Source organism: Mus caroli, unplaced genomic scaffold (genome assembly GCF_978045245.1).
Source record: "Mus caroli unplaced genomic scaffold, Mus_caroli_1 scaffold_10, whole genome shotgun sequence".
Lineage (NCBI taxonomy): Eukaryota > Metazoa > Chordata > Mammalia > Rodentia > Muridae > Mus > Mus caroli.
In genome coordinates, this window is record NW_028227265.1 from 95,922,079 (window position 1) to 95,944,198 (window position 22,120).

Here is a 22,120-nt window from a genome sequence, read left to right on the forward strand (position 1 = left end):
GCAGCAGGCTCTCTGATGCCCAGGCAGGCGGCAGGGGAGAAGAATGTGTGTTTGTTTATAGAGCCAATATTTTAATATGCATGAATAGCGACTGGTGGGATTTTTTTTCAATCCTGCTCACTCTGGCCATGTTTATTTCATATATGTAAGTACACAGTCACTGTCTTCAGACACAGCATCGGATGCCCATTATAGATGGTTGTAAGCCACCAAGTGGTTGCTGAGAATTGAACTCAGGACCTCTAGAAGAGCAGTCGGTGCTCTTAACCCTCTGAGTCATCTCACCATCCCCCAGCAGCTGGTTTTTAACCTGATCTTCTTACAAGTTGGACTGGGCCTATCATGCAAGGAAACTCAAAAATCAAGGGGGCAGGGCTGGGCAGGGAGATGCCCTCCTGAAGACATCACAGAACAGGCACAATCACAGGACCCAACTGCACCGTACATATGTGTGTGAGCACACATCAGCAGGAGTTACCTTGGCAGGGAGTACATCAAGATGTATGCTTGCCCCAGACTGGATGATTTGATGAAGGTTGGAAGTATGTATCCTTTTGAGTTTGCTTTTATAAGCAAGCACCTGGCCAACCTAGCTCGTGACCAATGTCTGGAAACCTCTGAATGGACCTAGCCAGAATCCATCATTCTTGCCAGTCTATAATTAAAGCTTGCAAATTTGGCTCAAAATTATGGTAATGGTCTTATTCTCACCCAGTGAGAGGAAGAGGCCGGCCAGGAACACATGGGGACAGAGAGAGAGAGAGACTGAAGAAGGGGAAGAGAGAGCTGGGTTAGCTCCTCTTAAATGCCTTGCTCATGCTCTGTACCAGGTGATGATGTAAGCTGTTGCTAGGTCGCTGTTGGGCAGAGCCTAGTGGAATTGTCTGGAAGCCAACAGCTGGGAAGGGGAAAATGTGAGGCAATGCTATACAAAGTGTTACAGCACCGACTGTCGCTTCCTGGAGAGAGACAAGGACACAGAAGTGTGCTTAGTGAGGAGTCACAGGCACATACATGTAGACAGGTGGAAAGAATTGTCAGAAGTTGTCCTGTGTAGTCATTCCTGACAAGAGGAACATTTGGTTCTCCCTGGGTCACTGTGAAATCACATAGAAGTGATGCACCGCACGGGATCTCCCTCTGACAAAGCTACAGCACTTCCTGGACTTCTGAGTTGCACTATCAGGGCTCCCAGCAGCTACTCACTAAGCCAAAATCTCAGACGTGACAAGAGACTCTCGTGTTTTATTCACATTCTCGCACTAGACAAGTGACCTGGTGTCCAAGAGGAAAAAGGGACCTGCTTATCTTGGTTTCTGTTAAGCTGCTAGCTTGCACAAACTGGTCTAGCACCTAAGGAAGCAAAGCCCCCACTAACAAACACTGTTACACACGCCTCTGGCCAATGTGAGCTTTTCATGCTACTGAACAAACAAGTCAAAAAGGAGTTTGTGGCCCTGGCCAGGGTAACTCATCTTAACTACCCTGGAAAAATGTAGCTGCTTCTACTCAGAACAAAGGAGACTGCATCTCCTTGAATAATCTTCCAGGTCTATGGTATAGCCAACCTATTATTTGCTCTCTTCTATTACAGGGGATCCTGGTGGTTTCCCTGAACCTAGCCATATGTTTTTTTGTTTGTTTGTTTTTGTAGTAAATAGTTCCTTAATTAAATCCTCACAATTATTCTGCTTTTAGCTGGGTGGTGATAGCAGACATTTAATCCCAGCACTTCGTGGCAGAGAGAGGTGGATCGCTGAGTTCAAAGCCAGCCTGGTCTACGGAGAGAGATTCAGGACAGCCAGGACTACACAGAGAAACTCTGCCTTGGGGGAAGTGGGGGGGGGGGGGATATTTGGCTTTGACTGTGCCATCTATTTCTTCCTGTGACCCTACTTGATATTTCAGATACCAGAGACATAGCCTTGAACAAAATAGAAAAAAAAATCTTATAAGGAAATTGAATGAGAAGTACCAAAATTAATCAAGAAAACTAGGAAAAGACAGGAACTATCTGGAAAAGTGATAGGTAACAATGGTAAATTGTTACCATTAGACCTTACTAAATGTTACACTATGATACTATATCCTGAGTCAGATAGTGTCTTCGTTAGGGTTTCACTGCTGTGAACAGACACCATGACCAAGGCAACTCTTGTAAGGCCAACATTTAATTGGGGCTGGCTTACAGGTTCAGAGGTTCAGTCCATTATCAAGGTGGGAACCATTGCAGCTTCCAGGCAGGCATGGTGCAGGAGGAGCTGAGAGTTCTACATCTTCAACTGAAGGCTGCTAGCAGAATACTGGCTTCCAAGTAGCTAGGATGAGGGTCTTAATGTCCACACCCACAATAACACACCTACTCTATAGGGCCACACCCTTCTAACAGTGCCACACCCTGGGACGAGCATATCCAAACCATCACAGATAGCCTTCTCTTACTATGTATGGACCCATGAAAGCTAGCAGCTTTGGGGTCAATAAGCACACCAGAGTAGCCTCCGAAGTCCTCCGAAGTGTTGTGCCTTTTCTTTTTAGAATGGGTGGCATGCAAAACAGCCCTGTCCTTCTTGCCAGGAAGGAATAGTCAGCACTGTAGCGCATCGTAAAGCGCTGAGTCACCTCTGCCCTTAGAAGTTTATCTCATCTGGTCTGCCAACCTTCCTCTGTCTTAGTGTTTACAGCTTTCATCTCTAGAGGTGAACAGAGATTAGAATGGCCTTAGAGAACGGGATTGTTCATATCCTCCATGGAGGCATAGTTCAGCACACTTCGTACCACTGGATCCCTAGAAATCTCACTAGAAGGCCCAAGAAATTTTGTCTGGTCTCTTTCTCACCCTCCAGCACTGTTTACCTGGGGCAATCTGTTTGATATCATCCATGTCGTGGACTGGTGGGAAGTCTTAAGAGAGTCGTGTTCACAGATAGTGACTAACTGCGTGATGACACGGGGCCAGAGAATGAATATCCTCCTGAGGTAAGAAAGCGAGGGTGTATTGATGGCCTTGCCAGCTGCTAGATGCCTCTGGTGGGGCTGGACTGAGATATAAAGAGGGAAAGCATTTGTCAGTATGGCAGCTGCACACCTGATATGTTAATGGACTGAAGCAATAAAATCACAACTGCAATTGGAGTCACCTCTGAATAGCTTATGACTAATATTCTCAAGGATGTGCTTTCTGCACAGGCTAAGCAGTGAACTAAGTGAGGGCCTGAACCCTCCATCCTTCAAGCCTTTAGTGGTGTAGAAGTTGGCACCCCAGATCCTGCATTTGGATGCTTGGCTCATTAGGAGTGGTACAATTAGGAGGTGTGGCCTTGTTGGAGGATGTCTGTCACCATGGAGTCTGGCTTTAAAGTTATGCCCAGTGTGGTACACAGTCTCCTGCTACTTAAGGATAGAGATGTAGAACCCTCAGCTCCTTGTCCAGTGCCATGTCTGCCTGGACACTGTCATGCGTCCACCATGATGATAGCCTGTAAACCTCTGAATCTGTCCGTCAGCCCCCAATAAAATGTTGTTCTTTACAAGGGTTGCCTTGGTCACGGCGTCTCTTCTCAGCAATGGGAACCCTAAGACTCACGATATCGCACATCTCCACAATCCCTCCGCTTTCCTTGTCTTAAGCATACATGGTCTTACATTTGGGGAGGCCGTCAGCCTGAGATGAGAACATAAGCAGGCCCATACTCTCTTCGAAGGTTCCAGGAAAGGATCTGCCCCAGGCCTGTGTCCAGGCTCCTGGTAGCTTGCTAACCTATGTCATACATTGGTTTGTGACAACATAATTTCAATCTTCGCATGATGTTCTGAGTGTGCATTGAGTCTCCTTTCTCCCATGTTGTGACAGGAGTTGTAATGGTTGATTGCCAACTTGACGGGAATGAAAACTCTGGATTAGTAAAGCCAGCCTTGGTGGTGAATACACACGCACTAACACCATCACCACCAAAAGAAGAGTACTGGGTATCCTGTGACACTACAACAGTTATAGCCATCACTAGGCCACAGGAAACTTTCATCTCCATGGTAACCTGATAGGAGCAGAGTGTGCTCTGACTCTCCCAAGGTGGGTGGCTTATGTGATAAATCCATTCTAAAATGTTGTTCTCCTGAGTATGGTGACTCCTGGTGTGCAGTCCTCTCCCCCCATGGGTCACATACTGGACTGCACCCTTTGGTGCCTCCTGGAATGTGGGTCCAGATGGGAGGCAGAGAGGCGGGGAAGAGCTCCTGGGGAGACTCAGCAGTCCCTTGCAGGTACACCTCTGTGATTACATGCCCTGCAGGCAAAGCAGCATGGTCTTCTCAGAGGTGGAGCTGTGGCTACTGGCAAGGAAGACACAGAACTTAGGGCTTTACCCTTGCCTTGACTGAGACCTTTATCTCCATTTCTATTCCTTGGAACTGCAACTTCTCCAGCCTGTGGTCTTCAACTAAAAATAAAAAACAGTCCTTGGTGGGTTGGGACACTTGAAGACTTAGTTTTAAAAACTGTCTTTTTTTTTTTTTTTTTAAGCAGAGGCCCTCATCCACCCTGAAGTTTTTTTTTTGTTGTTGTTTTGTTTTTTAGTTATTCTGTGTGTGCATGTGTGAGGGAGGGAGGGAGGGAGGGAGGGAGGGAGGGAGGGAGGGAGGGAGGGAGGGAGGGAGGGAGGGAGGGAGGGAAGGAGGGAGGAAGGGTTGGTTGGGTAGTTGGTACCCTCACAGGTCGGATTTCCTAGAGCCGGAGTCAGAAGCTGCCCAACCCAGTTACTGGGAAGCAAACTCTTAGCGATTCTCTAGCCCCCTAAGTTTCTGTTTTGTTAGAGGCGGGGTCTCTCACTGTATAACCTTGGCTGGCTTCCAACTCAGAGGTTTCCTTCTGCCTTTTAAAGGTATGCACTGCTACTCTTAGCCTGTTTTGTCATTTTTCAATTTAAAGTGTGTGTGTGTGTGTGTGCATATGAGTGCAGGCTCCCTTGGAGACCAGCGACAACCATGTCCCCTAGAACCAGCGTCTAGGCCAGTGTGAGCTGCCTGATAAGGGTGCCAGGAACCAATCCCAGGTCACCTATGGAGCAGTACAAGCTCTTAACCAGTGCGCCATCCATCCCTTGAGCCCCAGAAGTGGGTGCCTGTGTGAGATGAGGAAACCACACACGAAACATGCTTCAGCAGTACAAAGAACAAGAATACTTCCCGTTTTTTTAATTTATTGTCATATTAATGTAAGGCTAAAACAAAATGTCACAACATCTGACAGTTTAAGACTCCACAAAGAACTCCATGCTTTTGCATCTGAATGTTACCGCCTGAAAACTGAACTCTAGCAGTTCCAAGCCTTCTGTGCGCACAGTCATCTTCTTTCTACCCTTCCTGTGAAAGGTCAGAATCACTCTCCAGATGCTGACCACCACAGGAGGGGTCCAAGCTCTACAGATCAAGTGATTGCAACCCACAAATCAGCATAATTAGTAGTCAGCACTGGGCTTCAATGCTTGAAGAACAGCAAACACCAAATGTTTTAATATCCAATAGAGGATTGTTGCTTCTACGAGGGAATGACTCATGGTCCAAAGCCACCTCAGCTCAAGCGGTCTGTGCTCAGTCTCAGGAGGAGGGTGCTCCATTCTTAATGCACCCTCTGGTATGAAAGGCTTGAGAAACAAGCACAACAATGTCAGCATTCCACAGTAGCCATCGCTTTGAACGCATGTTACATTATCATACAAAACATAGCATTCTGTCACATATCAACTCTTGGCCACAAACAACGGGACAGGAAAAGCTACACAAGGACCAAACAACACACAACTTTTGGTTATTCCCATTATCCAGGTGTTAAAGAGATGGTGATGACAAATTAGAAACTTTGCATCCAGTGTTTGCCTTCAACTTCCTATTTTACCGTCTTCTGGTGCCACCATATCCTAGGATAAGAAAAACAAAGTCTGCATTAGCTTTTGTTCATAATTTTTCAGAAGTTGTATGTGTTTCTTGTCAACACAAAAGAAAGTAAGCTATGAGGGAAGGCTACCACGCAGCACGACATGGAACACGACAGTGTGAGACCCAACAAGGCAGATCCTCAGTCATCAAGTCCACAATTGCTCTCAGGAAGGCAAAGAGGTGCTCCCTTGTAAGCTAGCTAACAAGCAAGCCATATGCCACTATGCAAATAATAACCACGAATATGCAAAGTCTAAGCCAAAAAATGCAGAAAGGGCAGTGGGCCACACACCATGTCCTGCTCACTCACAACTCAAACTCACCGATAAAGGGACGAAATGGGGCCGTGGACTTTTAATGGTTTAATGTGTTATTTGAATACCACCCACCCATCACCCCACATACTCCATAACAAACAGGCTGTCAATAGTTTAGAACATCGCTGAGCTAATCTGTCAGTGCAGAGGGTATGTACCTGTTGCTGAAATACAGCTGCCTGTCTGTATCTGTGAGTTCCACATCCATAGACTCAACCAACTAATGTTTGAATACATTTTTAAAAGATGCACCTGTAATGTACACATACCTGTTTTCCTTGTCATCCCCTAAACATTGGTGTAACGACTACAAACATACTGTGTGCACTGTCTGAGGACCATAGGTTATTCAGAGATGATGTAGAACACCTGGGAGAGCACGCTGTGCTAGTGATAGGCAGATACAATGCCATCTTTCTGTAAGGGGCTTGGGTATGTGTGGGAATCCTGGAAGCAATACCACCCCCATTTAGAGGGATGGCTGCACCTGACAGTGTAACTGCTGGGCCCTCGGGGTGACTAGGTTCAAGTTTAGTAGGTAAAGAGTGATTATCTCACGTCTCTCCAAACCAGCACTAAGAGCTCTACTTTTATACTTTTAAGCAATTTCTATGAATTTCATGAATTATGAATTGCTCCGTGCCTTCCTTCTGAAGAAAGACAAACTGGGAAGATATGCAAATACCTTGTTTCCCACCACCACTAACAGTGGATGGGTTTTGTTTTATATATTTTATCTTTGATTTCTAGCCCTCTTCACTCTTTTGAGTACATATTATAATCATACTGCTGACATTTTTTAAAGTGGAACTCAATCTATTTTTGTAATTCTCTTGAATTTTAAAGGCCAGACTTCTACAAACCTTGAAGGCCCTCACTTAGAGCTTAATGGATCCAGAGTTAGCCATTTGTAGACACTAACATCCAGGAAGACTTGATTTCAAAGCTGTTTTTAGGAAATATTTAAGGAGTGAAGAAGAATGACTGAATTCGGTCTCAGTCTCAGATAGTCATGCTACTGACATTTTCATGGGCACACGGGATAAAATCGTGACTTCTCACACACAGGCGTCCTTGGTGCTGACTGTGTGCCTCCAGCTACACAGCAGGAGCATCTAGACTTACCTGACGCCGGTCTGGTTCTCGAGTCTGTATTAGAGGATGCACAATAGCTCCCTGCGCCTCCACCCAGTGGTGAGTAGGCCCGACTGTTCCAGGCCCCAGAGTAGGAAGGAGGGTAGGCTGGATGGTACCACGAGTCTGAGAAAGGGGTCGCCGCTCTGAAAGACACAAAAGGCAGCTGGTCTTTCTTTCTCACCACAATCTACAACTACTTCCTGGTTTCCAAGTCATCAGAAAACAGCATCTTTATCAAGTATTTTTCCTGCATGTTCTAATAGGTGAGGGTTACCGTGACACAGATTTAGTGTCTACTTCTGCCAGCTACAGCAGCTGCTGTGGGAACAGAAAGCGGCAGGAAGTACTCCTTCTGAACATCCCACCCAAAGCCTGAGCTCAGAGCACCAGAAAGGTACCACACTCAAACCCAGTCCAGGCTCTTCTCCAGGCCTCCCTCCATCACCCTGCCCAGCACACTGCCAACTGCCCCTTCCCCAACCGCTGCGGCCTCCTCTGCCTTCCTACTTGCTATCACTTAAGACAGCATAGGAAAGAAGACAGTGAGGGAAAATAATAGTCATAATACTAATCAAAGCAAACCAAAGCCCTGTTCCTTCCCCTCTATGCAAAAAAAAAAAAAAAAAAAATCATATTTAATGGGTGAGATCACCATCACTTGGTTCCCTTGCAAAGCTAGATTCAAACTCAGCAAAGCAGAGGCATCCAGTTAAGCTAAGGGCAAATGAGACTAGCACAAAACTTACCTGTTGCTGCCAAACAAATACCCGAGCAGTCCTCCAGCTCCCAGGCCAGACCAGAACCCCGGCCCTGAACTGCCATAGCCTTGGCCTCCAAAAGCACTCCCGAAGCCAGAGCTTGCACCATAGCCAGTATTCTGTGGTCCTTAAAATAGAAAGCACATCATTAGATGAAGCTTTGTACACACATGATGTTTCGTTATTTCATCTATTTCACTATTTCATCTACAGTACTATTTACTAATGTTCAGCCTTTAACACATGAACAAGCTGAATCTAAAAGGGGTGTTTATAAAATATTGGCTTATGTCCCAAGAACACAATTCCCACAGGCAGAAGGAGGGAGGGAGGGAGGGAGGGAGGGAGGGAGGGCAGGCTTTTTAGGACTTGCAAGGACAGTCTTCCTATGGGATTATCTCCCTTACTCAGGATCAGCTTCTAGAAGATGTAACGGCCCTTTCAGAGTCCTCCTTCCTAAGCTGTGAAGCTCTGTAAGAACTCCACGTGAGAACTGTACCCGAGTCTCTGATGGAAAAAGGCAGCCTGACATTTATCAATTATGGTGTCAAGACTACAAACATCATCTTCCACTCAGAGGACACAGTAAACACCTATCTACGAAACAACAAGCTTGTTTGATGTTCCCTCCATGTAACCACCCCTCACATCAATAAGTCATTTTAGCCCCTCAGACAGCTGTGACAACGCCTAATAGATAACCCCCTGTATGTTATCTGAGATAAACAGTACTCAGCCTTCCTATACTTTAATCCTGTCCATTCAGGGGCCATGCATGCTCAGTACCCACAGAAGTCAGAAGAGGGCTGGATACTCCTGAGACTAGGTTGTTTTCATTGTGAGCTGCCACGTGAGTGTCAGAAATTGAACCTAGGTCCTCTGTGAGAGCAGGAAGTGCTCTTAACCACTGAGCCAACTCTCCAAGGCCCTGGGTATCCTCTTACTATAAAATGGCTCTTTGAACCCTCTGCCCAATTTTATTTACTTGAGGGTATACACAGCAGCACAGCATGTGAGTACAGAGGTCAGATGACAACTTGTGAATGTCAGTTCTCTCCTTCTACTGCCTGGTCCTGAAGATCAAATTCAGGTCACCAGGCTTGCAGGCAAGCTCCTCAGTCACTGAGCCATTTAGCTGGCCCTCTCGGCCCTGTTTAAAGAGTTTGTCTTTTCTCAGATAGATGGATGTCTTTATATAGTCCAGACATGAGTCTTCTGTCAGCAGTGTGTTTTGTAAATCTTGTCTTTTTGTTTGTGAGCCTTGTTCCATCTCTCCAGTCCATACTTTACAAAGTCTTTACCCAAACCTGTGGCCTGGCCTCTTCATTTCTTAGGACTCTTTTCTGGTAAACAGATATTCTTAAACTAAGTAAAGTCTAGTTTACCTGTCTTTCCTTTGACAGCTAGTACTTTTTTGCTACTAAAGAAATCTTTATCTAACTAGGTATAGTGGCACACGCCTTTAATTCCAGGACTTGGGAGGCAGCAGTAGACAGACTTTTGTGAGATTGCCAGCCTGGTCTACAGATACAGCCTAGTCAAGTTCCAAGACAGCTAGGGCTACAGAGTGAAACCCTGTCTCAAACACAAACATACACACATACACACACACACACACACACGAAAACTTTACCCATATTCCTCTATTTTATTCAAGTAAGTTCTTTTCCTTTTTATAGGAAGTTCTATAAACATTTAATGAATTTATTTTGTGTATAGTATGAAGTAGAAGTCAAAATAATGCCTGTTAACAAATCTTTGCAGCTAAAATAATGACCTACAATTTACCAGGCATCCTTAGTAACAGTGACCATAACACACTCTGAGAACCAGTGACCTGTGCTCAGCAGAGTGCAATCTCCACATAAAACCCAAATAAAGATGGAAGGACTTGGTTATCCCCTGACGATCTCCACATCAGCACCACGCACATCCACCACCCCCACACACACACATATAATGCACATACGTAATAATCTTTATTCTTAAATTTTTCTTTAGAAAAGGAAGGGCTGGAGAGTCAGCTCAGTGACTGAGAGCACCCTGCTCTCGCAGAGGACCCATGTGTGCCTTCTAGGACCCACATGAGACGGCTAAAGAAAACCACCTGGAACTCCAGTCCCGGGGGTCTGATACTGACTTCTGCCCTCCATGGGCACCCACACACAGATGGAGACACATTTTTTTTTTATCCTTTTTTGGAAAAAAGAACAGATTTTTTTAAATTCAGTAGGTCAGCAATGTTAACCTCCTCTTCAAACCAGGCACATGACTGGCCAGCTCCCACACACCCATGGACCCGCTGAGCAGGGAAACATACCTGTGAACTCCGACTTAAAGCCCGGAGGAGGCGCCGCTGCAGCGCTGGCAAACCTCTGAGAGTGCTCGGAGTATGGTGGGTGCTCAGAATAAGGCGGAGGCGACCCCTGGCCATCGCTGAGGAACAGCTTGTAAACCGCAAAGGCGAGAACAAACAGTACTGCAATGGTAATGAAGCCACAGGAATCCGAGGAGTACAGCTTGTGATAATAATCAGAGAAGCCCTGGTGCCTTCCAGACTCCTTCAGTTTCTTCAGGCCCAGCTCTGTGTAATCTAAGTTGTACTCCAAGCCGCAGGAACCCCTGAGGACATACTGGTCTTCAGAGGACTCGTAGCCTTCACAGCTCACCACAGTTTTGCCAAATTTGTATGCAATATCCAAGTCGGTCTTACATTCCCACTGTGAAAGAGAGAGCGTCAACGTCACAGACTAGGTCTACTGCGTGCTTCTTAGGCTGCTGGCGAGCGGGTACACGAGCACTCACTCTGTCGCTTTTCCTTATTCCCCAGATGGCACATTGCACATCCTTCTGTACATGTTGCGGGGGGGGGGGGGGGGGGTAGGGGGAGTTGTTTTTGTTTTGTTTTGTTTTGTTTTTTGAGTCAGGGTTTCTCTGTGTAGCCCTGGCTGTCCTGGACTTACTTTGTAGACAAGGCTGGCCTTGAACTCTGTGCCAACACAGCAAGCAGATGTAGTAATCTGAGTAGGTTTGGCCCCTATAGCCTCATGAATTTGAATGCCTGGCCCATAGCGAGTGGCACTAGGAGGAGGTGTGGCCTTGTTAGAGGAAGTGTGTCACTGTGGGGGTGGACTTTTAGGTCTCCTATGCTCAAGCTATGCCCAGCATGGCACACAGTCTCTGCTGCCTACAGATAAAGATGTAGAGCTCTCAGCTCCTCCCGCACCAAGTCTGCCTATATCCTGCCGTGCTTCCCACCATAATACTGACTAAACCACTGAAACTGTAAGCCAGCCCCAAATTAGATGTTTCCTTTATAAGAGTTGCCTTGGTCATGGTGTCTCTTCACAGCAGCTAAGATAACACATGTCAGTTATTCCACAATTTATAAAACAAAGGCAAATCTTCAAACTATCACCTGATTGCCACTGTTGTCATGGGTACGTCCTGTACAGCTAGATGGTTTAGATGTTAATCATTAAAGAATCAGTATCAGGGAAGAGCCCCTAACTGGTTATCTAATACCACGTGGTCAGTTCTAAGAATACACATGCTTGCAAATGTGAAGGGACTCAGCACATTGTATTTAAATATTAATTATGTATATTATATATTATTGTATATATACAGTAATAATAATTAAAGGGGAAAAGGCCGTGAATTCAAGGGGAGCGTGTGAGAGGACTTAGAGAAAGGAACAGGAAATGATGTGAACACAGTGAAATGACTGCTAAACAAGCATCAGAGAAGTAAGAGCAATGATTTCTGCAAAACAAAACTTCCCAGGCACATTTCCTAAAGGCCACGGACTGACTTCACAGGGGCTAATTCCACATAATCTTCTTTAGCTTTTTTAAAACAATATTTGTAAAACTCCAAAAAGAGTCCATGATGCTCACGTTTTACGGAGGGGGTGTGGGGAGAAGAGACCTAGAGAAAGCAGGGTTTCAGCCAGAGATGACTGCCCAAAGGCTCAAGTCCAAGGCCTGCTGAGGCTGCACACCATGTTTCAGGCCAGCCAGGGAACACATCTCTCATCAAAACAAACAAAACTCAGACTGGAGTGTATCGCAGGCAGGGGCTGAGCATGTACAACATCCAGGGTTTGAAATACAGCACCATGAAAAGCTAAGTAAACAAGCAAGGCAGGTTTAGGTTCTTTCATTTTTGCTGAACAGATAAGATGCTTTCCTCACAATGTTTAGAGGTACAAGCCAGGCCAGTGTAACCGGTTCTGCTGCCTTTTGGTTGGGTTTTGTTCAAATTATGTTTCTCTTTCAAGTTCAGGTGCACTGTTTTACTGTTTATAATAACTAGCTAGGCTGAGGTGTAATTCGACAATCCCCAAACAAACCTCAGCCCTGTGCACAGCTGCCACTTCTCCTTCCTGGCCCCCACCCTGTCTGCTTTACCTCCCCCTACTTAGCCATTTCCTGTGAGGAGACTCGGAGGAGTCTGTAACTGCTGTCTTCCTTGAGCAGAGCATTTTCAAAGCCCATCCGTGTTACAGTATCAAGCAGCACCTTGTCCTTCCTAATGACTGAAACAACACTCTGCCTTAGGAATGGACTACACTGTATGACTCATTCCCAAAGGACATTCCAGGACATTCCAGCTGTCTCTAGGTTTCAGCTATTTGAATACTCCTGCAAATATCTTTATAGATTTGGGGAAGAAATGTGTCTTTAGTTCTCTTGAATACATAGGAGTATATGTATGTATAAGGAGAGGCATGATTAGGGCATCTTTCTTTTTGTTTTCTCTCTCTCTCTCTCTCTCTGGTTTTGGGGACTTTTAAGACAGGATCTCACTATGTACCTCTGGCTGTACTGGAACTCACAATGTAGACCAGGCTGGCCTCCAACTCAAGAAATCCGCCTGCCTCTGCCTCCTGAGCACTGGGATTAAAGGGGTGTGCCACCTTTCTTGATGATTTCTTTCAAGCACAAATGTTTTTTATTTACATAATATGCAATTTTTCTTTTTATTGCTGTATGCCTTTAATCCCAAGACTTGGGAAGAAGCTGCAAGGAAATCACTATGAGTTTGAGGTCAGCCTGGTCCACACAGCCAGTTCCAGGCCTACAGAGTGAGACCCTGTCTTAACCTCCATCTTGGAGGGAAGCTTGTTAATACACAGGCTTAAGTTCCAACTACAGGAGACACATTCCATCCTGCAGAAAAGCTCGCTAAGCTCTGAAAGTAAACAACCAGGCCTCAGCTTGTGACATGCATGCACACAGTAAGGACCACTGAAAGATTCTCTCTCTCTTTTTTTCTTTTTTTTGGTTTTTCGAGACAGGGTTTCTCTGTGTAGCCTTGGCTGTCCTGGAACTTACTTTGTAGACCAGGCTGGCCTTGAACTCAGAAATCCGCCTGCCTCTGCCTCCCAAGTGCTGGTATTAAAGGCGTGCACTACCACACCCGCCGAGAGATACTTTCAAACTAGCTGAGCTGCCTAGAAGAACCCTCTGCCACCTGTCCAGCTGTAGGTTATATGGTGAGCTCCAGCTTTCCAGCTACCGTGAAACTCACTGGTTCACCAACTTGGGTGTTGGTGGTTATATATTAAAGAAACTAGTGAAAGCAAATATATATATATATATATATATATATATATATACATATATATATACACACACACACACATATATATGCTTTGTGTAGAACCACCAAAATGGCTATGAATACTACCATGTAGTAGTTTTATATTAAGCTTTTCTTCTGTTTTAGCAATAATTATGTAGAACCTGTGATGAAGAAGCAACTGGTTGGTTGGTACTTTGGTGTGTCATCTTGCACAAGTCAGTGTTTGCTCATGTCTCCCCAGGAAGAGCGCCCCACACCATCGCTCCATGGGAACTGCTGCTGAGGTGGTGGCTATTACCTGCACGTCGTAGCCATCCCAGCCTTTGTTCTGGCACTGTATCACCCTGGGGGTATAGGCATCACAACCGGCGGTGCCTCCAACACACTTCAACTGTGGGATAGGGTCCAGCCTCCGGGAGGTGGTGTAGCGGTCGGAGTAGAGGGTAAGAGCTTTCACATCCCGCAAGAGTATTCTGTCTGAAAGAAGAACACACAGCAAAGTGAGTGCCTGTGAGGCAAGTGTCAACACCCCAAAGGCAGGAGAGCCCGCCTCATTACCTCAAACTAAAACAGAAAGGCATCCTAAGGAGCAGGTTCAAAGTCAAGTGTCTCTCTTGGCTTTGGAGAGAGAGGACTCAGAGCCCCTCAATGGCTCCCAGGCCCTTCACACAAAATTCATGACCACACTGAGAACCTCATCACTGTAAGCTAGATGCCTCTTCATCACAAGTTCTACATAATTTTTCCTAAGACAGAATAAAAGTTTAATATAAAACTACTACATAGTAGTATTCATAGACATTTTGATGGTTCTACACAAAGCATATATGTGTGTGAGTGTGTGTGTGTGTGAGTGTGTGTGTGTATATATATATATATATATATATATATATATATATATATCTTTACTTTCACTAGTTTCTTTAATATATTACAGAGTGAGGATCATGTTGCCCACAGTTCCATCCTAATGTCACCCTTTCCTTTTAAAAGCCAGTCTTACTTTCTCCAGCTCCCCATTTCTGTGATAACACAATAGACTGAAAAATACCCAGTCAGAGCACAACAAAATACACTGTTTAGATCCTTGTTAGATTACCTCATTAAACTCAAACATACAAGCTCTTTAACCTCTTTAGTGGTGTGTGTGCGGGGCTGCAGGTACCCATGCCATCGTCCACATGTGGGCTCAGAGGACAACTCCTGGGAGCTGGCTCTCTGGTTCAGCTCAAACTCATCAGGCTTGTGTGGCCAGAACCTCTACTCACTGGGCTATCTCAGTAGGCCTCGTCATTTCTTAATCATAGTCATGGTCAGTCCTTTCTGTTAGCAGACACAGCTCTCCATTCACACTTTGCTGATCAAACACACATCTAACAAATTTAAAATCGGCCTTGCAACCTAGAGTGCCTCAAGAGCCAACTCCATATTTACAGCCAAGAGAGGGCAGCTGGCTATAAGCTCCAGGGGGCCTGGGGCCTCTTCTGGCATCCACCAGCACATGCATGTACAGCCAAGTATACACAGAGACCTGCTTTGGGTCTATGAAAAGTTAAATATATACTATAAATTAGATACGACAAACTGTTCCATAATTGGCACACAATTGGAAAAGCTGAGCAATAAACTGACTCCAATACTTGGAAGTGTGGGTTAGCTATGAGGCACTTCAACAGGACAGGGGCGTGGGGTAGGAGGGGGATTACTGAACAAACTGTTCTGGGTAAGGGATTGCTTCCACAGGGCAGATCCTGCCACACAGCATGCACAGCAAACAGTTCCTCCCCAGCTGGATATCACCCCTGTACTTGGGAGACTGAGGCAAGAAAATCATGAGCTGGAGCTCAAGCTGGGCTAAATATCCAGAACTTGTCTCAAAAGCAAGGACTGAGCAGCTGAGAAATGGGGAGTGCTGACCGCCATGGAGGTCTCATCACAGAGCTCTTCTGGCGAACAGCTGGGTTCAGGGTTGGTTTTCAAAATGCAGCTTATTAGATAAACAAACAAACAAAACAACAAAAAGGGAGGAAGAGGAAGGTTCCAGATTGTTAACTGACTCCAGACATAAAGATGGAAGACTGACTGTACTAAACAACAGTGTATAAATCTACGCAGTGGTGGTCCTGTGTATGCAGATGAATGCCTCACTCTGGAACTCCCTTCTGCAGTCACCAGACCTGACGAAATGCAGTTAGAGAATTATTTCTACATTGCTCTCATCTTTTTTCTTAAAGACTTATTTATTATTATATCTAAGTACACTGTAGTTGTTTTCACCAGAAGAGGGCGTCAGATCTCATTACAGATGGTTGTGAGCCACCATGTGGTTGCTAAGATTTGAACTCAGGACATTTGGAAGAGCAGTCAGTGCTCTTACCCGCTGAGCCATGTCTCCAGCCCTCCTCTCATCTTTTTAAATCCAGTTTATTAAAGTATTAGCACAGTCTTATTCCAATACTTAGGAGGCAGAGCACGAGGATCAAGAGTTCAAGGCCTAGGTCTGCTACACACTGAGTTTAAGGCCAACATAGGCAACAGGAGACCTTGTTTCAAAAAAAAAACAAAAACAGGGTGGGGAGTTTTATTTAGATTTGTATTTGTATATGTGTTTGAGTTGTACCAGTAACATGTGGAGATCAGGGGATGATTTGTGGACACTGTACTCTCCTCTCACCACGTGGGTGCCAAGGATCAGAACTTAGGCTTGACTGCGAGCACCTTCACCCACTGAGCCACCTCGGTGGTCTACAGTTTTAATAAAAATTTTTGGTTGCAAAACTTGGCTCATCCTCTTTATATAATTAACAAAACTCTCAAAACATAAAGAAAATAAAGTGCACTCAGTATCAATGTTACGTTTTTTAACTTCTGAAATATTATTTGCTTTCACTTATAAATCATATTGCATTTAAAAACAAATACTGAATTAAATCATGAAAAATATAAAAACAAGAAACCATAATACTCATTGAATATCAAAAGTTTACTCACTGTTAACGTGGCAACCAATTACTGCCCTACCTTAAAAAATAGTTATTAAAGATTAAAAACTTAACACACACCCTGCTTTCCCAGCAGGAGATAAACTCATAAACAGCCTCACTGATAAGGGAAGGCTCCACTTCATCCTCTATACTGCTAGCTAAGGATGAATTAGACAGAGTTAGAACTGTTTTCACTTTCCCTTTCTAACCCTTAGGAGACAGATACAGACACGGAGTAATTAGCGGTCAAACTCTGGTTACAGTGCCAAGATCATTACACAAATTGTTCTCCAACCCGAGTGGGCAAAGGGTAGCTTCACAAGAAAGAGAAGGCCAATTTAACACACTGACTAACCATCATGGTAGAAACAGAATAAACTGATTGTGTGTCTCTTATGAAATCAAAAGAATTTACTATCACTCGAATGGTTAGCCTTGGCTACAAAGAAGTTTAAGGTTAGCCTTGGCTACAAAGAAGTTTAAGGTCAGCCTAGGCTACATAAGCCTATGTCTCAAAAAATTAAAAGGAAAGCAAAATAAAACAACCCATAGAGACCCTATCTCAACTAAAATTAAGAAAAGAAATAAATAAGATATAAACCATTGAGTTTAATTCTGAGTGCAATCAGCAGTAGCCCTGGTCAGACGCGTAAGGAAACTTCTGGAGTTCACACTGAAGACGCTTCACTAATGAATGCTTCTCTTCAACTTTACCAAAAACTGCATCTTCACTACCGAGTGTTAACAAGGCCAACTGCAGACAGACACAGTGCCTAACCTAGCGACAACAAGAAGGGAAGAAAGTATGTCTCTAATGAGTGGAGGTAAGGTAACCGACAGTGCAGCCAGAAGGAAATCCACCTGCAGCCTGTACGAACCAATTCCCTGTGAGACAAAGATCTAGAGCCCAGGCAGAATCACCTTGTCAGGGCTAGTGACATATGAAATAGTGTCTCCAAAAAAAAAAAAAAGGTCTGTCAGGTAGGGTAGGAGAGATGGCTGAGCAGGTAAGAGCACGTATTGCTCTTCCTGAGGACCTGAGTTCAAGTCCCAGCGCCCATATCAAGTGGCTTCCACCTGCCTGTAAACCCAGCTCTGGAGTATCTCACGCCTCTGACCTCTGTGGATATAATTAAAACAATTAAAATAAATCCTTTTTTAAAAATCTAAAATTTCTAAGAACTATATTAAAGTTTGTTATACTAAATCCAAATTACTACCTCATACATAAAAAACTAAAACAATGAAAATGATCTATGACTTTAAAAGAAACACTCTTAATACTCTAAGAGTAATAATGAAATGAATTTATCACAGGACGATTTAATAATGCAAAACCCACTGAACTAAACTGGCCTCACCAACTTAACATGACTTTGGCCAAGGCAATAAATTTGTCTGTTCATAAGTTTCATCACTTATAAAATTAAGATTGTGGTCTTTGAATTTATTGTTAACCTTAAATACAATTCATTAAAATTGACTGCTAGAAAATTTTAAGAACTATATACACAGGAGTATAATTATCATAACCCCAAAGCACCATTCTCTAGAGAGCTTCCAAGCTTAAGAACAAATTACAGCAGCAACTTGTTACACCAGACAAAGCGCACAAAGAAGCCCTGAACTCCAGACTCCTAATTCAAAAATCTTTTCTCAGGTGTCAGGTTTAAGATAATGAAAGGCCCCTAACCCAATTCTCCCTACACTTGGCAGCATTTCAGGAAACTGGTTAACACTTTAGTCACTCTAGCCAAGCCCATCCTTATCTGCCCATCCTTATCTGCCCCTAAAAAAAAAAAAAAAAAAAAAAGCAAAAGCACGGGGTTTGTCTGTGCAGCCCTGGCTGTCTTTGGACTTGCTGTCTAGATCCAGTTGGCCTTCCCTTCAGAGATCCCACGACCTCTACATCCCCAGGGCTGGGATTGAAGGTATGCCCCTCACTGCCACCCCCAACCCTCTGCCCCTTCACACCCAATCAGAATACCCAACTTCAAAACCTGAGAGATAATCCAACTCTATTGGCTCCTCCCCACCTAAGGAGGTCACTGCTCTGGGAACCTACTATAAAAATCACCTTTCACTGGCCTGTTTCCCTCCCACCTACATTTCAGCCTGTTTTCCAAATGACAGCCCACATGAACTCTCATATTTTTAAATCATATCATTTACACCTCCCACCCTTTAGGTTTCTGAAAAACATCACTTTAATGGTGTCTTCTTTCCTAATCAGTGGAAATTTTTTAAGTTCCTTTCTGCCTTCAAACCAGTGTCCATAACTGATTTCACTACATGACACTCTCAGCATCCAAACACAGAGAGCTTGGGCAGGCAGCCTTCATCAGGCTTCAAACCTTTAATGCAGATCCTCATGCAATGGTGGCTCCATCTTCACTGCTATTTCATAACTGTAATTTTGCTACTGTTATGAGTAGTAATCTAAGTATCTGTTTTCCAATGGTGACCCCTTGTGAAAGGGTCATTTGACCTTCCCCAAGGGATTTCAACCCACAGGTTGAGAACCACTGGCTTAAAGGCATATTCAAGAAAAAAAATGAAAATATTTAAGTAATCTTTGAATGGTGCTTTTTTTTCTCTCCCAGATGTATTACTAAGTGTTTACACAAAGGAAACAAAAAATAAATTAAGGAGTTGCTTGACTACACCTTAATAATTGATACTCCAATCAGGTACCATCATACAACAGTTCCTAAACGTCTTAAAATGAGGTAGAAACCAATTGAGTTAACGATGCAAAATATTTTGGTGCTTTTCGTTCCAGAACAATAATTTTACAGCAAAAGTAGAGTAAGAACCACCAGGAAGTGGTTCACCATTAATTTAAATGTGGTTGTGTTTCTCCTTATAATTCCCCCGAGTCTACATCTCCAAAGTTCCCCAGGTTTTCAATGAATTGTAATCAGGTCTCTCGGTTTTTCACACAACCTTCTAAGATTACTTAGGCAAAGTGTACAGGCAATTTATTCCAAACAGCGTGGCAAGGCATTCTTATCAAGTTAAAGTGGGACGTGCAGAGCAACTGCACTGACCCACTTTCAGCACGCACGAACAAATTATCTTTCAAAAATAAACCTGTTGATTAAATTCAAAACCCAGGCATACACTGCCATATTTTCCATGCCTGACAGCGTTACACTCCAAGCCAAAAAAATGTCATTTTAATTTTCGGAGAGTTTATTTCTACATTTTTAATAACGGGGGGGGGGGCGCGAGCGAGAGCGCTCCCCATCTAACCAATTGTCATGTATTTTCACATAAAAGTTAAGAAAATGTATTTTAGATTTCTCATGCATGGTGAAAAGTATGAAGAAAGCTGGTATAAACAACGCAGTTTGCAGAACAACGCAGAATAAACAGCAGGAATCCAGGTTTGCCCTCCTGGCCCCTACTCCGGACTCAGACCACTGGATGCATGGTAACGACGAGCCATAGCAACAGGCAGCCATGACAACAGTGGACGATGATGACATCGAACAGCCATGATAACAAGACAAGATGCGCAGGTAGAGAGTCAAACTTATCATCAGGACTCAAGGATGCGGCCTACAGAACAAGAAAAGCGGACCATCTGGGAGTCCGGGGACCTGGAGAACTTTTCAGAACGGATTCGTGCACCCCGCCCACTCCTAGAGGCAAAGCAAAGAAGCCAGGAGAAGACAGACAGGAGGAAAGAGGTCCAAAGGGGGTGGTGATGAAGGGGCCGGGCACCCGCAGGGCGGCACTCACCGGGGTCGTTCCAGCCCAGCGCAGGGCCGGCTACCAGCAGGAGTGACAGCAGGAGCAACAGCGGGCAGCGCACGGCTCTCGGGCGGCCGACAGCGGCCACAGCCATGGCGCTGGGTGAAGACGGCGCTCGGTGGCCCGAGACCCGCTGCGGAAGTCGGCCGGCCGTTGCGCAGCGACCACGGGAACCCACCACAAAAGGGACCACCTGACAGCAGCACGACGCGACGACACTTTGTCCTGCGCCAATCTGACGTCACTGCCGCTGCGGCACGTAGGCGTTCGTGATTGGTCGCGTTCGGCCCCGCCCCTAGCGTTGTACCGCCTTGTGGGCGAGACCAGACAGGGCGCTGTCGCGTGGGCGGAGTCTCGGGACAGACACCTTCAGACCTGTCAGTGCCCTGGTACCCTAGCGAGTGCCCGAATGTTCCGGAAGGTTCGTTCAGTGCAAATCTGCCAAAGTTTTAGAAGTTAGAAACTTTCTGAAAGGGAAATCGAGGAAATAATCTAATAATACTTAAATTCAAAATTCCAGTAACCTTTTTGTAGGGCGTTATTTTGCAGGTTGGGGACCTAACACCGCCCTGCTTAAGACTGATGTTCAGTTACTGTGTACTAAACGGGGATCAGGCAGAAAGGCACCAAGGGAATGACTTTGTGATTTCTGAGCATGGACCTTTCGCACAGTTCAACCACCCAGACAAAACGTTTCTCTGTGCTTTGAAGTCTGCTGCGAGTCTGAGTTTCTTGGATGCGGTCATTCAACAAGTACATGTTGAATACCTAATATAACATAAAATACAAAATAAGACAGCCACTGTTTTAGCCATGGAAAATAACAAGGTCCTTGTATTCGGGAAGCTTAAGATGACATAGCACAGGACAAAAAAATAAGAATAATTAGTAAGTTTGTTATCAAAAATAAAACAAAATAATACACACTGAGAGCAAATTCTGGAAGGGCCAGCCTAGGGGAATGACTTTGAAGCTTGAGATGTGAATAATAAGAAAAGAACTCATCTTATTAAAAAAAAAAAAAAAGTAGAGGTCTTGGCTGGAGAGTTGGCTCAGCAGTTAAGGGTACTGACTGCTCTTGCAGAGGTCCTGAGTTCAATTCCCAGCAACCACATGGTGACTCACAACCATCTGTAATGGGATATGATGCCCTCTTCTGGTGTGTCTGAAGACAGCTGTAGTGTACTCGTATGAATAAAATAAATTAATCTTAAAAAATAAAAGTAGAAATCTAACCTCATGGCCAGTGGCTTAGTGGTTAACATCCCACCCCACCTCCACTCACCCCTCACCTCATTCCATTCCCCCCTCTCCCCCACCCAGTACCCCAATACCCTGCTCTGGCTATGTTTTGAGAAGCAGTCAGTCATCCACACAGCCTTTTTAGGTTGAGATTCTAACACACTTGTCAGAACCTACCCGGCAGGTACTGTACTGGATAGTGTAGATACAATGGAGAACTTTAAAGTTGGAGGCATGAGATAGGCAAACAAGACCAGTGAAACTAAGTTTCTAAGAAACTAAGAACAGGAGATAGGACACGGAAGCTCTGGATGGAACCCAGCAATCTTAAAATTCCAAACAGATAATACAGGATTCTGTCCTTCACTGACTGAGTTGGAGGCGAGTGTTAAGTGTACAA

The 22,120-nt window shown here is 44.6% G+C and overlaps 1 protein-coding gene across 1 annotated transcript; it reads right to left on the bottom strand.

Moving 5' to 3' along the window:
• Positions 1-5,181: 5,181 nt before the first annotated feature.
• Positions 5,182-20,726, bottom strand: Saraf (store-operated calcium entry associated regulatory factor). The gene is made up of 6 exons (XM_021170799.3): positions 20,467-20,726; positions 14,034-14,212; positions 10,467-10,866; positions 8,135-8,273; positions 7,377-7,531; positions 5,182-5,915 (listed from the first exon to the last, which is right to left on the bottom strand). The coding sequence occupies exons 1-6, from the start codon at positions 20,570-20,572 to the stop codon at positions 5,890-5,892; spliced, it is 1,005 nt and encodes a 334-aa protein (XP_021026458.1). The 5' UTR covers positions 20,573-20,726; the 3' UTR covers positions 5,182-5,889.
• Between the last annotated feature and the right edge of the window lie 1,394 nt (positions 20,727-22,120).